The sequence below is a fragment of the Equus przewalskii genome, chromosome 19 (assembly GCF_037783145.1).
Source record: "Equus przewalskii isolate Varuska chromosome 19, EquPr2, whole genome shotgun sequence".
Taxonomy (NCBI): Eukaryota; Metazoa; Chordata; class Mammalia; order Perissodactyla; family Equidae; genus Equus; species Equus przewalskii.
The window spans coordinates 63,666,180-63,684,318 of NC_091849.1; the positions used below are offsets into that span (position 1 = coordinate 63,666,180).

The 18,139-nt window shown below is 40.5% G+C and overlaps 1 protein-coding gene across 50 annotated transcripts in view; it reads left to right on the top strand.

Moving 5' to 3' along the window:
* Window positions 1–18,139, top strand: part of RIMS1 (regulating synaptic membrane exocytosis 1) — a 418,478-nt gene that overhangs the window by 295,411 nt on the left and 104,928 nt on the right. For 26 of the 50 annotated variants that reach the window (XM_070584899.1, XM_070584914.1, XM_070584898.1 and 23 more), the window contains 2 exons: window positions 842–904; window positions 4,786–4,875. The exons of 11 other annotated variants lie outside the window; for them this stretch is intronic. In XM_070584899.1, coding sequence (XP_070441000.1) covers window positions 842–904; window positions 4,786–4,875 — 153 coding nt within the window. Of the gene's footprint in view, window positions 1–841; window positions 905–4,785; window positions 4,876–12,640; window positions 12,725–18,139 lie in introns of all 50 variants that reach the window. 13 more of the 50 variants (XM_070584895.1, XM_070584896.1, XM_070584897.1 and 10 more) reach the window with 2 other exon arrangements.

Here is an 18,139-nt window from a genome sequence, read left to right on the forward strand (position 1 = left end):
GGAAATGATAGTGGTGCTCAATGATTGACTTCTTGCTGTGTAGTCAGGGACACAGAACTCAAGTAGAAGTTCTTTCCTCTCTAATTGTCACCCTCCTGCGGGAAGCGGTGCCGTGACCTTCCAGAGAGTGGGTCCTGGGACAGGGACCCTTGAGGTACTGGGTTCCACACTGCTCAGCCTAAGTCGAGCTGACGGAGGGCCACTTTCTCAGGATTCATGGGGCCACGTGAATGGAGGTGAGGAGGGAAGAAAAAGGACTTCTTGACGAGGGCATTCAATAGAGTGAAATTAGAGTGTTGAAAAAGGATCAATTTTAAAATAAAACAATCCTAGTCAAGTATATTTTGGTTGGTTAAGAAGAAACGTATGTGATAATGCATTTCAGTGGCTCTAAGAGCCAAGAAAACTATGATGCTTTAAGTTGCTAAAAAGAAGTAGAAAATTTTAGGGTTCCCATTAGTGTCAGAAAGGCCAGATTTATAGACCTTTTAAAAGGTATTGAAATACCCAAGCGTCTAGAATTTGCAATAGAGTTCTACATCTTATTTGGGGAAAGTTTAGGTTAGTTCTGTTTTGTTTTAACATTCTATAAAATCACTTTGGAATACAGTAGCAAATCAGCAAGAGCTAGGACTTTGACCATAATGTTTGTACTTTATTGTTTAAAATTTTTAAGAATACTGTCATGTTTATTTTTGTTTAACCTCTCAAGCAAATATGCTAGTGCAGACAATCTGGTTTCTTCCCTTTTCATGTCTTCATCGGCATACCATTGGCATAACCGCATCATTTAATGCCTCATCCTTTATCTGTTCCACTCACCGTCATCCTGTCCGTGCAGTGAGCTTCTCATGCTGCCCAGGGCAAAACGAGGACGCAGTGCGGAGTGCCTCCACACGACCAGGTAAATACTGGGCCCTCGGCGGGGCTGTGTGTGCTGACTCTCCATTCTGCCCTCCTCCTGTCTCTCCCTGAGTGGTATTGTTACAGATACGTCACATTACCTTCCCAAGTATTCAAAACTTGCTTTGTTTTATATGGAGGTTGTGGAAAAGGCTCCAAGTCTATTTTAATTCTGATCCAGGCAGACAACTTTTCTGTCTGTGTATCAAAGTCTGGAGACCCATGAGCCTCGGTGGCACCGCTTAGATGTTCCTCGGACTGAGGAGCCGGCCTCTGCAGTGCTCACTCTGAGTGGCTCCCACAGCGCACACGCCTGTCTAGTCAGGAGAGGACTGGTCTGTGCACGGCAGCGTTTTGTTTTCACCGTTATATGTTGCTTTGTTTTAGTCTTTTTTGTTTCCTTTTGGGATCTACTGTTTATATTCTGTTTGCTGTTAATAGAATCTTTACCGGTTCATTTTTAATGGCTGAGCTTCAGCTCCCTTCTTGATAAAGAGTGAGGATATTGACGTGCTAACTTCTAAACCCTCCCTCCCTCACCCGGCAGTTCAGAAATGCTACCATACAGACTTTCCCACAAAGGCTTGTAAGGACCTGATGCCTCTTTAAAGATGAGATAAAGGAGGATGTGATACTCTCCTCCAAACTGGAGCTTAGAAACGAATGCTTTATTTTCACCTCATCACATCTTAGATGACGTGAGAAATAAGTCCTCTTACAAATTACTCATCCAATACAGTCTGCAGATATTTATTGTCAATTTGGAGTTAATGGAAAATCAGGAAGTAGTCAGTGAAACAAACCAACACACAGACATACTCTTTCAGATATTTTGGCCAATAAGAAGGAAATGGGAAAGAGAAGGAAAGATCCATGCCTGGCAAGCCCACAATGCGGGACGGGTGCAGACATGACCGCGTCCCTGGTCACGAGTGGTTCTGCTCAGTGACACAGACATGGTCACCCTGCTAAGAATTAACTGTCCTGTGATGACCACGGCCACGTTTGCTTGTGGTGCCACAGGAAAACATGAGGAAATGTTAGTTCTGATGTGAACTGGGGCAAAAATATAAAATCATAAATATTGTGAAAATCAACTCAGATTGTTTATAAGGCTGAACTGTCCAGGCTTCCTATTGGTCGTCCTGATGAGTAGTTTAATAGGAATGATTTGTTTACAGATTCAGAAAAGTTTTCTCGCAGTCCTGCTGATGTGACCACAAGTGTAAAAAACAGACAGAAAACAGTACATTTGTTAGGCACTGGTGTGTGCCTGGTACCAGCTGCGGGTGCTCCTTCACGTCCTCCCACCAGCGGCCTAAGCAGAATAGCTTGTATACCGTCGTGTTCCCCTTATGTTCCACTTCGAAGGGTGATATTTATCAGGTGTGCACAATAGGATCCACTAGTAGTTTCATCGTTCTATTCAATCTTATCTTCAAAATACAGCGTATCATACTCACTTAGAACTTCCAAGAATAAAATTTGAGGATTTACTACTTTCCAGTACATAGGAAAACAACATTCGAGTCCCTACTTTATCTTAGTTTCCTAATAGTAATTTATATGATAGGAATATTGCTAACTCATTGTACAGATGAGGAAAGAGGCTAAGAAAGTTTAACTTGATAAGTAATAGAGCAAGGATTCAAAATCGAGTCTGTTTGATGTTCTCCACCAGACTAGTTCCTGCACAAATATGTCCTGGGGAGTTGGTCCTGTGCAGGCTTCCTCCAGTTAAAGAATTTGTGAGTGCAACAGATTTTGGAACATTTGCAAGTTAAAGCCCCTCCTCTCCCTGGGGATTTGTCTGCACAGCACGTTAAGGTTGGTCGGGCACTAAAGAAATCTGACTCACCTTGTGTGATCCATTTCGCCCACGTCGTTTAACCCTGGAACCTAGGTCCTGAGAGAGGAGATGCTGTGGCAGCCCCCCAGGTCCTGGGCGCCACACCTGTGCCTCGTTCAGTCCCACAGCATCCCTGTTAAGTGCTGCTACGTCCCCCCGGTATTTAAATGCATAAAAAGGCTGATGTGACTGCCTCACCCAGGTTCACAGCCGGTAAGTGGCGAAGGCATGGGGGAGCTCAGACCTTTATCCTATGAGTTACGTGCTCTTTCCTTCTGTTTCCCTTTCTTTAAGCCAACATGGACAATGGATTTTCATAATCAGAAGTTAAATTTGTAGAAACATTATTAAATTATCAAAACTTAATTGACTGGAGCCAGTTTGCCCTTGGTGGGGTAGACAGTCTAGAAGCCCTCATGGATTTTAAAGGAATTCGGATAAAGTTGGGCCTCGTTTCTGCTGTTTTCTGCCAAATCAGAATTCGTCTTCTGGTTTGCAACTAATGCCCGTCACACCCAGTTTCCGTGGTAAATTTTGCCTGTGGTGGATTTGGATCCAGAAGCTGGTAAGTGGGAGAACTCCCTCCACTAGAAGCACTTCTGGACCCCTGGCTCTTTGCCGCAATGCAGGACCGTCACTAACTCGTCCCTGTAATGCTGGGCAGCTCTGTACTTCGTAGTAGAATACTAACTTTCAGTGGTATTTTAATTCCCAAATTACATAAATCATTTGGTTGGTACTTTTAGCTGAGTTGTTTTCTTCCATAGAAGCAGGTATAATATTAAATCAGGGATTAAATAGTAAATTTAAATATTGGTTAATTCATAGAGTTTAGTTAGCAGAGATTTTTCCAATTAAGGCAATTAAATTGAAATTCTGAGTCTTCATCTTAATTATGAAGACAGATGTTTATGATTCCATATTTTCATAATTCGCATCCTATCTTCAAATAATTATTGTGGTTCTTTTGAGAAAAAGTCAAAAAGTCCATCTAAGTTTGTAGCTTTATAGGGGCCTCCTACTTTTTTCATATCCTGGTAAACTTGGCTTCATGTGTATTTTTCTGTTTCCTGCCTGTTTGTGTGGCCACGTTCCAGACATCTTGCTAGGCACTATAAAACGCTGCCGCCCAAGATGCCTTTGTTAGAGAGCAGTTCCCACTGGGATGTTCACAGGTGAGTCCCAACAGAGAGCACGGCAATCGCGTCCCTCATGCTCTGCCTGTTAAAAATAGCAGACTTACATGCTAATGAAGCATTCACATTTCCTCTTGAAATTAATTATACCCAGAGAAACATTAAATTAATGGTAATATCTAGAAATACTTTTAATTATAAAACTTAAGAATTCTAGAGTGTTTCTCTAACCAAAATCTACTTGCTCAAATATCAGAATTCTAGTTGTCGTCTTTGTCATTTATTTGTTGTTTTCCGTGTTGATTTTGATTGTGATAATTAATTTTATATTATTTTATTTTTGGACAATTTTGATTTGTGAAGCTCAATTCTGCCTGCACATACCAAACCCAGACCAGTGACTAGACAGGATTTCCGCCCCCATCAGGAGCACTTTAACTCAGGAGCACTGACGTGTCCTGATGAAATCTGGGCTAGGTAAGACCCCGCGGAAGTCGCCTTCCGCTGCCCTGCCCGGTGTTGTGAACCAGTAGCTGAGCCCTGAGACTCTCCTCCTCCGATGTCCTTCATTTTGTTTTGGTGTGGCATCTGTTCTTGGTAATAAATTTTAGGCATTTTGTTTTAGTGCTTTCTGTATCTAGTTTCTCCATAAGTAGGTGCGATTTAGTCTCATTTTTCAGTCTGAGATCCTTTTTAAAAAAATTATGCAAAGCCATTCAAGCATAATCTTTGTTTAGTTTCTTTTTCTAAACAAACGTTTTTGCTCTGGCCCCTGACGGGCGGGCAGTGGCTCTGCGTCTGTGTGGGGGACGGTGTGTGCTCTGTGCTCTAACGTGGTCTTCCTCTCTGTCTTCTTGTCTTTCTCTTCTACCGCTGGATGCAATGCTCTGGCTCTAGTGAGCTGCGGCCCTCCCTTGACAGGGCCAGGAGTGCTAGTACCACCTGCTTGAGACCAGACGCTAGTTTGCATTCACCAGAACGAGAAAGGTATAAAGTAAAGACTTTCTTAATTTCCTTCATTTGTACCAGTGACGGTTTCCAACCACTGTTTGTGCCGTGTGAGTCTCACAGTTCTGTTCATTCATGTTCACGCTACTGGCTGTCTCCATTTCCCTCCCCGTCACACGCGTCTGTGTGGAGATACGTGGATGTGGCCAGGCCCCAGGGCACACCTCCACATATTTCCATGGATGTGTTGCAAATGCTGGGGTGTAATTTGTAACTGCTTCTGGCTGCCGCTTTTTTCCTCTGTTGCTGTTCAGCCCTTTCATTTACACTCCACTCAGGGAGCCTTCAGTAGGCTGATAGGTTCACGGTCCAGGGAGCTGTCTGAAGGGGAGGGCACTTTCCTGTTGTCCCGCTGATACCTAGAGGTGAAGGTTTAACAGCAGTCTTCGACACACTCACGAGAGTTCTGTTTAGAGAGCACGCTTCCTTTGTGCATCTGCAGTCATTTTTTAATCAATGTCCTCTTTGATATAGATCATGTTTTGCATTAAATTATATTCTGACAACAAAAAATATGTTCATCATAGATTTCCTGATGCCTTAGAAAAATAAACACACATTATATATATGCCCGTATGTACACACACATAATTTTGCTTAACATTTTAATTGATTAATAAATAATTCTGATTTTAATTCAAATGTGTTCAATAATTATGTATTACACTGTCTCCTAGTTGTGAACAGCTAATATTTCCATTATGCTGGAAGTTTCTATTCCAGTAAACTTGGTTATAATTGAGGGCCTTGGTTATAATTATCTCTTTTCAATTAGAAGTCATTCACTGGAAATGTGCATACCACTTCTTTACAAATCCTGAAGAAAAATGCTTAGTTGTGCTAGTATAACCCACATATCCTCTTCTTCAGAGGCTGCTTAAGGCTCTTCTCTAGCAATCTTTCTAGTCTGACTCCATTCATTTATTTATGAGATGTTCATTCCTGGAATTGAATAATAGGTACAGGTATGCATCCCCATTTTTTAGTATCTTTGTAAGATTCTACTAAAAACTCTTTTTTATTTTCTTTTATATTTGTAAAATTTGTAATAGAAGTAACACCTAACAATTTTAATATCATCTAGATAAGTGCCATCTAATAGAAATGTAATGTGAGCCACATGTGTAATTTTGAGTTTTCTGGCTGCCACATTAAAAAGGTGAAATAAAGTTTAATACTTTAACCCAGTATAGATCTGAAATATTATCACTTCAGCATATAACCTGTTGGTTGATCTTTTGCATTCCTTTATTCACAGTGCTCAGCAGGCACGTGTGGCTTGTGGCTGCTGCACTGGACAGCGCAGGTTTCTTCTGATGCCGCAGCCTGTGTGGAGTGTGTCCCTGTCACGCTGAGGCTGTAGAGTTCACAAGTCTACCTGTTCATGAATTTACCTCGGGTCAGCCAGTAGAAAGATAATCTGACCCCAATTATTGTATAGTCAGATGAGGTCAAAGTGAACGTGCTTACTTTTGATGGAAGAAGAAAAAATAGGATTGAAACCTATATTCACTCTCTATGTTGAATAAAAAAGAATTTCCATTAAAAAATGAAAGGGGACAGCGATTGGAATTACCAATGGTCTTTAATTTATTGGGGTCACTTTCTTGCCAAGAAGAAAATATAGACAGATGAGTTTTCATCAAGAAAATTACAGAAGTTGTAGATGCCTATTGGTTTGGAGGATAAGGGCCCCAAATGCCCTTCTGTGCACACATCTGTAAGCAGCTGTGAAGCAGAGCACAGCAGTGTCACCCGTGGTGACTTCCTTCTCTTTGGAAAATGCACCTAAAGTCCCCAAACAGGGTGTGCAGAGTAGGAAGAAGGACACTTGCAGGGTTTTCTAGGTAAGGTAATGTCTCTGCTTGGCCAGAGAACTTCTTATGTCAATGCCTAGTACATAGTAGAAAAAACGTTAGAGAAAATTTGTTAAAAACTTAATTTCATATTCTTAAGATTGTAATGTATTCCCACAGACGTGAGCTATTAAGGTTGAACAGTTTGCTCGTTCTAAACCATCATCACGAACACATCTGTGCTGTTATACTTACGCCTTTTTCTGAAGTTGTCTCACTTTGAAAATAAATGAAGCTTTGTGTTGATAGAAAGGATGAAACTGTTAAGTCAGACTCAGTGCCCAACGCTGCCCTTCACTGACGATTCAGAGAGAAAGGGGCACCGGGCACATCTGACACGCTCTGTTCCCAAAGGATCGAAAGTGTCAGGTCTCCCTTTTCTCCCTTTTCTCCCTTTTCTCCCTTTTCTCCCTTTTCTCCCTTATTGGGAGGCTTGGCCCAGGTCAGCAGATGAATTCTGGGTGATGTGTGTAGAGACGCTGTTGGCAAGGGAAGCCACTCAGGTTTTGAGTGCCTCCATTATATATTCCGTTGATTACACAAATGGCAAAAATACTTATGGATTACCCCATTGCCCAATCTAGCCATGAGCCATAAATCAAGAAATTTTGGGTTTACAATAAAAGATCCAGAAAGATTAGTTATATATATTAGTTATATGTAAGACGTCTAATAGATAAGGACTCTCTTTTATCGTTTCATGAGCAAATACCACTGCATATTTACAGGGAGGTCTGGTCAAGGTCTTTGCACTTTCCTCCCATTGTTTTCAGGGTCTGCTTGAGGTCGTTCAATCCCCCTTGTTCCCTGATTGGGAAGGAGTGAGTTACAGGCCTGCTAGTAACTTTTCAGTTCCCAGATTTTAAATCAAAGTGTGGCTTAAATGTTTAGAAGCATTGCTTTTTAGAGCCACCGAGGAATAGTTCCTTTTCTCAGATATTTTACCGTCTTCCTTGATCTTTCGTAGAAATCCTAGCCTTACTGAAGGCTCAGTGAAGGGTAGTTTCTCTTTACTGCCTCCATTTTCACCTCCCAGTGAATCCTCAATCTGATTCTGACTCCTTCCCACTGCTCTGCCACTGTGCTGACATCCCTGTACGGACCCCATGGGCTCCCACTGTGCTGACATCCCTGTACGGACCCCATGGGCTCCCACTGTGCCGACGTCCCTGTACGGACCCCATGGGCTCCCACTGTGCCGACGTTCCTGTAGGGACCCCATGGGCTCCCACTGTGCCGACGTTCCTGTAGGGACCCCATGGGCTCCCACCGTGCCGACGTTCCTGTAGGGACCCCATGGGCTCCCACTGTGCCGACGTTCCTGTAGGGACCCCATGGGCTCCCACTGTGCCGACGTTCCTGTAGGGACCCCATGGGCTCCCACTGTGCCGACGTTCCTGTAGGGACCCCATGGGCTCCCACCGTGCCGACGTTCCTGTAGGGACCCCATGGGCTCCCACCGTGCCGACGTTCCTGTAGGGACCCCATGGGCTCCCACCGTGCCGACGTTCCTCTAGGGACCCCATGGGCTCCCACTGTGCCGACGTTCCTGTAGGGACCATGTGGCTCCCACTGTGCTGACGTTCCTGTAGGGACCCCATGGGCTCCCACTGTGCCGACGTTCCTGTAGGGACCCCATGGGCTCCCACTGTGCTGACGTTCCTGTAGGGATCATGTGGCTCCCTGGTTGTCCAGCAGCGTCTTGCTTTGCCTGGTTACTTGAACCTCTCCCGCTAAGTCCCCTCTGCTGATTTTCTCATGCCTCTGTTGTACTGTCTCCTTTGAGGCTTCTCTTCCTCCCTGTCCCGTAAAGATTTGTATTTCTTGGCTTCATCCTCAGTTTTCCTTTTCTGCGCCACCTGTTCTGTCCCTGAAATCATATTTCTATCAGAAGTTTCCTCTCTGCTGCGTATGAAGACAGCGCTCTGCTGTCAGTGATACCCTGAGGACCAGGCCTGAGTGTCTAAATGTCTGTCAGACCCTGTGCACCTCAGAAGTCCTGACTGCTCCCTTAGGTCCCCTGCATCCTTCTGCAGCTCGCTGCTTTCTCTTCCTGAATGTTCCTTTAATTTGTTGGCGTTGACACAGATCCATCCACAGAGTCTGGAAGCCTCCCCTCCGGCTCCTTCTTGGTGTCCGTGAGTGGGGAACTCCCCCAGTTCTCTCTGGAGAATCTCCCAGCAGGTCCCTCGCCTGAGCAGCCGCAGCCCTTTTCCTTTCCACTCTCCCTCTTGCCCCATTAGTTTTCTCATAAGCTTGATTAATGGGTTTTATTAGCTTTTGTTTCAAGTGTTGTTTTCATAAAATTGAAATACCCTTTTCCCTTTGTTGTCTGCCTAAAAATTCTACTCATTCCTCAAACATGCAGGTCAAATAATGCTGTCTCTCCCCAGCCCGCGCTTCCCTTCTCTCTGCTGTCAGGATCGCTCGCTGTCCTCTCTGCCGTGTGGAGATCCTCCTGTGGCAGTGTCCTCGGGGGCGTGCTTGCACCCTTGCGGTCCTGCAGGCCCTGAGGGCAGGGACCACAGCCTGTCTGTCCTTGCCATCTTTTCTGAGACCACTGTTATTTTTTACTTAGTCAGTGCTCAATTTGGGGGATTAGGGGGACTTTAAAAATGCCGCCTATTTTTTGATCCCTAAGTTGCGTCTGTTTGTGAGCCAGACCCAGGACCTGGAAGCTGGGAGATCTGATTGTCACTGTAAACACAGTGAACATGTGTCGAAGTGTGACTTCAGGTCTGTAAGCTCAGTGGTAATTTGCCTAGAATCGGCCAGATTCACTGAACCACCAGAGGCTTCTGTCGGGGGCCGGGCCGGTGTCTATGGCTGCATCGCAGGTGTGTTTGCAGGCAGCCTGGCCGGGGAGGGGGAATCAGAAAGGGCTGTCATCCATGCCTGAGCCTTTGACATGAGGTCCCCTGTCACATAAGCCGCTCGTGCCTCCTGGGTAGAGAGACCAGGAGCACCGCTTGAGTGAATTTCCCTCCACATGGAAACACGAGGCCAAGGGAAAGCAAGTTCCTACCTAAAACTTAATTTTAAATTCAAAGTTTAAGCATCTATATTAATTTCAATTTAAAACAATATTCAGGAAAATGTTTTTAAAGAACTAAAATGAATAATGGAAATAGACAATAAAAATATATACCGTGTAGTTAGTGACCTCATTTGTTCAGATTGGTTTCTAATATTACAGTACTTCACAGGTATTTTTTATTTGTGCTGTTCATGGAATGAATGATTTACATGTCCATACAATTTCTCTTTTAGATAATTTAGCTGCTTAGCCATGGTCTGCAAAGAGAGATGCACCATTGAAACGTGCACAGACGCGAGCATCTATATTAATTACACATTTAAACACAGAAGTTATTCTAAGGTATATCAGGTGAAGGGGGGAAAGCCGTAACGTAAGAACTGTTTAATGACTTTCCAAGGCCTGTCAGTTCTAATTCCTTCATTTCTCGGTGGGTCCCCTCACCACTGTTAATTTCTTAGTTAAGGTTCTCATTATTCTTACCTGTTTTACCACAAAACCTAGAGTCTTATCTCCTTATTGTCTACTTAAATATCCCCAAATATTTATTGATTACTTGTTCTGTGCCATGCATGGTTGATGTAACTGCCAAAACAAGACAAAACACTCTGGTCCCGTGTTAAAGGAGCTCATCAAGCCTCTAAGTCAGTGCCAGCATCAGACTGGCCGCCTTCTGCTCTGAACACAGTGCAGTTTCAGAATTAGTGAATTTGGAATACCTGATATTAAAGTATTAATAACGTAACTAACTAATGCAACTCACAGGCAAGATGGTTTGGAAAGAGAAATCATGAAGGGGCTGGTTTAGTTCACCTAGATAGGAGAAAAAGAAGTTGCACACGTTTTAAAAACAACAAAATATAATACTAGCCTATTTAGAACTCACAGATGTATTTTATTAAAACTTATGTAGTTTCTATTCCTAGGACAAAAACTGGGTATAAATTGATCCTGCTCTCGTCATATGATGAAATATATGAGGGAAAAGCAAACAGAATTCTTACACTGGTTCTGTCAGCCTATTCAGAAGGACCTTGAGGGCACAGATCTACGTGTCACGCTAAATGCTTCTTGAAAAATCACCTTCTAATAGCTTGCGTTCACAGTTGCTTGTTTCTAAATGTACACCTTTGTCCTTCATAGCTTTCACTGCATGTTCCATAATTATGCCATTTTTCTTTACTTTTGTGTTTAAATAAACACAAGGACTGGAATTTTGCCTCAGGAAGCAAGGTTACTCACAATCGTGTGGAGTTAAGATTATTATTACTTTACAGAAAAACATATTAACTCTTTTTGTTTTCAAATAACACCATAAGTTTTAACCCAACTGAGTATAATTTAATGCAGAAAACCCTGTAGTTGTACTTATTTTCAGTTACTTTAGAAATACGTTTCTTTATCGTATCTGCATAACAAAAGCCAGTAAAGTGGAAAGATATGTTTTAAAGCATTCAGATTGTATTGACCAACTATTTAAATAATTTAAAATAACTAAGTAATTTAAAATTAACACAGGGTGTTTTCAATCTCATAAACGTGTAACACATTACACGTTTTTCCTTCTGCCTAAAGTCTGCTGTCAAACATCTTGTTTGCTTCCCTGCCTTCCCAGAGCCCTGCCTGAGTCGTGCCGAGTCTGTCTAAGGCTGTGACCAGTCCAGGCTTCCAGGGTCCTGAGAATCGAGCCCCTGCTGACCTGGACGTCTTGGCCACGAGATGATAGCCCTCTGCTGCTTTTGTCCAGCCTGCCTAACAGATCCAATAAGCCAAGTAATAATGGCAAAAAGATGGCTTTTTTTTTAACATTAGGACTAGTCTCCTTTGGATGATAATGAACTCTTACAGCTCGATGAGTCCTGAAAGACACTCAGTTATCCTGTGTTGTGTATGAGGAAGCCAGTGTCCAGAGATTTTATCCCACTTCAAATGTTTATATCTAATTCTAAAAGTTTCCTAATCTGGCCTCTTCAGTCCCTTTGTGCCTCTTTTCAGTCTTCGACTGGATGTTTGTAATTTGTGTACAAATTACACAGACTTTCAAGATAGTTTAACAAAAGAATGATCCAAGTTTCAAACGTTTATTTAAATTTTAATCAAAAAAAGTGTTGTTGTAAATGCTGGAGTAAAAAACCACGGTTTAACCAATTGAGAAATACTTTTGCCTGTAAAGATGAGGAGTTTTTTAAAGGTAGTGCCATCTTACTGTCACATTGACCTGTATCTCCCATTTTTATCCATCAGTATTTTTACTCACAGTAAGCCCTGAAGTTTTCCCCAAGAACACTTGTTAGGACTTCACTGGGAGAATTCCCATGAATTCTTTCTTTTATGTCAGTTTTCACACTAAGGAGCACTTTTATTTCTTCCATTTAAACTGTGTTTCTGCTTTTTATTAATTTCACACACCTCACCTTTGCTACTTTATCCAGTACTTTCAAGGCTTGCAATCAAATAAGAATTGGTAGCTTATTAAACCTGTTTTATTCAAACATAAGCCGGATTCTTAAGGATGCATCTTTTTAAACCTGAAGTTATATACATAGTTGTGTGTGTATAGACGTGTATACACAGCACGCACATTTAAAATAACAAAATTACACTTAACAGATTTCAGACATCTTCTCAAATAAATTGTTTCTCTATTCACTTATAAGGTTACAGGTTTTATTTTCTTACAATACGATAATTTATCTTTCTAAGTCTTTTGAAAATGAAGAGTGAATTGTGGAGAAAGAGTCTAGACTTTGCCTTTTTGGGTGCTGTTCCAGTCCTGTTGTTCCATGTATGCTTTTATTTTAAGAGTTACTAAATGTCTTGTTTTTTCCTGTCTTGTTCGTTGGGCAAACAGGGGTAGATGGTCCCCCTCCCTAGATAGGAGACTGCCTCCTAGCCCCAGGATTCAAATCCAGCACGCGTCTCCGGAGAATGACAGGTACTAGTCGCCTCTTCCTCACAGACACGTGGCTTCCAGAGGCACCACTGTAGGCACCGGTGGAGGCCCGGGGGCAGGTGGGCCCTGAGGCGTCCTTCCGGAGCCTGAGCCAGCCCTGCGGTGGCTCCATCAGCCAGTGCCAATAGAGCGCCTCCGAATGGTCCCTGAAACGAGGACAGCGCTCACGGCGCGGTTCAGACCCCATTGGACCCGCGAGGCAGTTGCATTTAGCGAGCATTGGCATCAGGTTGTCACTTTCTAGAAGCAGATTTAACTACTGCTTTTGTTTACATGTGAACCAGTAAAAAGTCTCAGGTGCTTTAAAATGTTTTAAAATCTATGCCGGAGCCTTGATGGGTTGGTCTCGGTTATCCTCTTCTTTTCTTGTTATTACATAGTTAATAAGGAAGTTTAGGCTTTGGGGTAAATTTAAAAATGTCTGATTTAAAGTAGAACACCTGGTTCTCATAAATTTTATGAATACTGTGTTTTTAAACCTGGTTTTGTCCAGAGCTAGGGTCAGTCCACAAGGTAGGTTTTTAGAAATAGCATCAGTGCTCTGAATCCACTTCGAGTCGCTCTGTCAGAAGCACCACATGCACACCGTCCACACTGTGTCCTTCACAGCTGTGCTGAGTCATTCTCCTGCTGGGTGGTGTTTCTTGTATAAGGTCCTTATCTGTAGATACTGGTCACAGAAGGTTATTGGGTGTTTTGGATGCTTCTCTTCTAGTGTAAGCAGAAATTCAGTGAACACGTCGCTAATATTTATTAAGTAGATGAGAATATGCAGCATCTCAGAAACAGAACACCCCGTTTTGCCAGCATGCGGGTCTTACATACCCCTTTCTTAGTGTGTGCAGTGCAGGAACTGTGCCCTCACTTAAGAGAGACGTAATTTATTTTCTGTATCTGTAAATCGTCTCATATCTTCAGGATTTCAATTTGAAAGAAAAGCTAAACACCCATCACTCAGAAAAAGGAAGTCATTTTACCAATGTTGGAAAAGGCCACAGGCTGATATTTCATGATGGCTTTAAGAATATTTTATCTTGTTTTAGTCTTTAAGACATTTACCTCTTAATATGACTTACATATTTGGAACTTAAAACTAATTCTTTCTGCTACTGTCTGATTTCTGGGATAGAATTTCAGGGACTAGAAAAATTAGGAAAATCTTCAATATAAAAATTATTAAAAATTTAAAGTCTTTTCCAATAAGAATATAAAATAATTGTGTAAATTAGATAAAAACTCATGACCACAATGAGGTGGCTGGACCGGTGGCGCATTGGTTAGGTTCACACATTCTGCTTCGGTGGCCCGGGGTTCACTGGTTCAGATCCCGGTGCGGACACGGCATTGCTTGGCAAGCCATGCTGTGGTAGGCGTCCCACATATAAAGTAGAGGAAGATAGGTACAGATGTTAGCTCAGGGCCAGCCTTCCTCAGCAAAAAGAGGAGGATTGGCAGTAGTTAGCTCAGGGCTAAACTTCCTCAATAAATAAATAAATAAATAAATAAATCCATGATCACATGGTTATTCATTCATTCAACACGTATTTATTGTGCCCCTACTGTGCGCACCATTCTAAAGACCAGAGCCACAGCAGTATTTGACAGGCACAGTCCTGGCTGTCAGGGAACTTAGCATTTCCTTTCATAAAAGACCATTCTGGAAAGCTTTGAATTTATTCCAAAACAAATGAGCCAGTGGATTTTGCCTTCTGTAATGACTGTTTCAGTACAGGAAAATTAAGTAGGGTGATTTTGTAATGAATATAAATGTAAGTGTGTCTGGGCATAGATTAAGCAAAACAGAAATCCAAATAGTTTCAGTTCGTAGATAAATGAGATGAAGGTTATTTGAAAATCAATTGTCATTTAATGACATATGAATTAATGATGTTATTTGATTTCATTTCGTATCTATAACTTTAAGGGTAGATTTTAGGAAATGATCCTTTTAGATGAGGTGATTAAAGGAAATTCTTATTAATACAGAATTATGAACACGCTTTTTACTTTTTTATTATGACTTATTTGTAAATAAGTTCTATGTTCAACCAAAAGAAGTATATTTCAAGTGTCTTGATACTATGATTTATTACTGTAGGGAGCAGAATATTATTTACAGTAAATTTTTATTAAAATATAGGAATAGGGGCCAGCTGATGGCATAGTGGTTAAGTGTGCGCATTCCGCTTTAGTGGCTCGAGTTTGTGGCTTTGAATCCTGAGCACAGGCCTACACACCGCTCATCAAGCTGTGCTGTGGTGGCGTCCCACACACAGAATAGAGGAGGATGGGCACAGATATTAGCTCAGGGCCAGACTTCCTCAGAAAATCAATCAATCAATCAATCAATATATGGGAATAATATGTGCCCATAAAAATGAGAGAGAAATTACTGCATCAAATGATGCTAAACTCACAAGTAACCATGTCTCCCACTTGGCAGCACACATTTTGCCTCTTATCAGCTTTATTTCTGCATTCAGAAGTTTCTACCATTTTGCAGGTGAAGTGAACACAGCATCAGATTGAGAGACAGTGAGTGTTCATAAGGATTTGGGCATCAGATGACTTTTGTCCCACTCACTGGTCACTAGGAAAATATTCTAAAATCATATAACTTTAATGATACAATTTTTAATGTGCCATTCCTCTATAGTTTAATTTCAACAGTAAGCAATCTTGATGTCATCTCAAGTTGTACAGTAGGTCTATTTAGAATTAACATGAAAGTATGTTTGTCTAGATCTAGGAATATTTTGTATAAGTTGTAGGCTATTTAAAATAATGATGAGGGAAAAATACATAAATTTGATACCACGGGAAATGTTTCTGACTTTAAAATTGTAGTGAAATTTTTCTTGCAATTTTATTGCTAAAAATATTGGTACTTTTAAGAATCATCATTCCACCAACAAAGCACCTCTATCTAAATGGAAATATTTTACTATAGAAATAGTAATGTTTATGACCCTGGAGGTACATAACTCTGTTTATGAATCTTAATAAAATTTAGATCTACTTATGGCTTCAAATTAACCAAAATTTGTGAGTAGCATGTTACAAAAAACTGTGTTTTCATATGCCCCAGATCACGAAGGCTCTGAGTCTTGTGCTCACGATGGAGTCAATCATCTTTAAGTGTGATTATTATTATTATTATCATCTAATTCAACTTTAAACTATTTTTGGTAAATGTTTTTTCAAGAAAATGCAATATATTCTTTTTTAACTTTTAAAAATTTTTGGTAGTGATCATTCTAAGTGAGGTGATAGAACATATTTTTATTTGGTACATTTTGAGATTTATTTTAACACTTCATTAGCTTGAAGTTACTGACTCTAGTGTTTTGATTGAGAATGTTTTTGCATCAAGATAAATGATGCAGTTCATTCGTGTGTGACAGATAAATACTGAAAATATTTGATAAAATAACCCTGTTTTCCAGACCTAATTTATCGGAACAAGTAAAGCATCCCCACTGTGTTTAAGATTAATTCCTGAGTCATTCTGCTGAAGTTGCTCTAATTTATTTTGCAAATAACCAGATTTGTATAGTTTCCCACACTTGTCTCTTGATAGCAGCTATTTGCCTGTAAGAATCTGTAACCAAGAATATCAAATGGTTTCTTTTGATTCAAAGTGAGTAAATCTTCTTTCTCCATTGGAAATATTTCTAGAATAAAGAAGCGACGTGCTTTTTCACTTCCAGAATTCATGGTGGCTGCCAGGTAAATGAAACGTTGGTGTGGAACCACTTATAAACTCAGGACATGGCTAATCAATTTTGTTTGCCTCGTAACATCATTTATCTGTGCTTTTCAAAAGCATCCTTTATTTGAGTGAAGGAAATGTACCCATGTACTAAAATTCTTAGTGAGTCTATTTAATGACTGCAGTCATATACATAAATATCAATAATATACAAAAGGGCAAATGTGTCTTAATTGCATGCATTCTCCCTCACTGCATATGAACATTTCTTATTTAGGTAGATTCTATTCAAATTTAATTTTTTCTCCTCAAACTTATGAGGAAATAAGATGATAGAGATTTGCATTTCAAGAGAGTAAGCCATCTAGGTAGGAAGCCAGAATATCTATAAATATATTCTTATGATATCACTATTAATTTTAACTAAATTAAAACATTATGTGGTAGATTTTTATTAAATTCTCCCAAAGTAGAACATCTTATATTTTCATTTTATCATACAAATAGTCTTAAATGATATTACTATTTTATTAGTATATTAGTTTTACCCTTTAATGGAATTGTAATGTCTTCAGAAAAGCTCTATTTACCGATGTCTTCGGGGAAGTGCTCTAATTGAATTTAGCTATTGAAGAGGAAAAAGAAAGCACAGAAATAGATTTTAACAATTACTTTCTTCTCATTAGTACATTTTATGAATCTTCACACTTAAATGAGTACAGAGAGAATAATAATTAAAAGCAGGACTTCAAATTTAGATTTATTTAGGAACATCCCCACTTTCTTGATTATTACTCTTATATCAATTTGGTAATAAATTAATTGTTGTACCTTACATTTGAACATAATAGCTTTTAAAGAATTTCATTTGTGTCCTGTGCACCAGCAAGCATAAGACCAAAATTATACAACTATTGAGTTGTGAAGTAAAGGAAAAACTCAGGATTCCTGGTTCTTGCATATCTAAACCAAAGAAACATTCTTTCTGAATAATAAAATAATGATAAAAATTTTAGTAAAACAAAAGCATGTTAAAAACACAAAATAAATAAGATAACGATGAAAACACTTTAACGATTTTGTTTGCTTCTGCCCAGGGAGCCATCTGATAAACATCAGGTCATTCAAAGTCACTGGATGGCAGAGCGGGCACAGAACCCAAGGACAAGGGGCCAGGATGGCGGTGTCCTCGCCATTAATTAAGGCTCATGTTACCTTGGAAGAGTTTCTTAAACCTTCTGGGACTCAGTTTCCTCATCTATAAAGTTAGGTGGCTGTAGATGGATTAACTGAATTCTATGCCCGTTAAGACACTAAAATTGAATCTAGCTGCCTCGTCGCATCGTGATAAACATAGCTTGGGCCAATAATAATGACTGAGACTTCGTTACGTGTAAGGCAATAATCAGAGGGCATTTCTTACTTGTGGTAGTTTATATTTTACTGACTCCCAGAAAATAGGACAAAGTTTTATTTCTAAATTTATTTGATTTGATGTTAACTGAATTTTATAGCCCTAGTTTTTTAGTTTTTGTAACTTTTAGTGTCTCAAATTCCAGTATAATTCTCAAAATATTACTTTTTTTAACTGTCCATTCAACAAACACTTATTGGGTAGTTACTGTGTGCTGGGCGTGATGTTTTATGGGGACAACCCAAACAGACACAGTTGCTGACCACGAGGA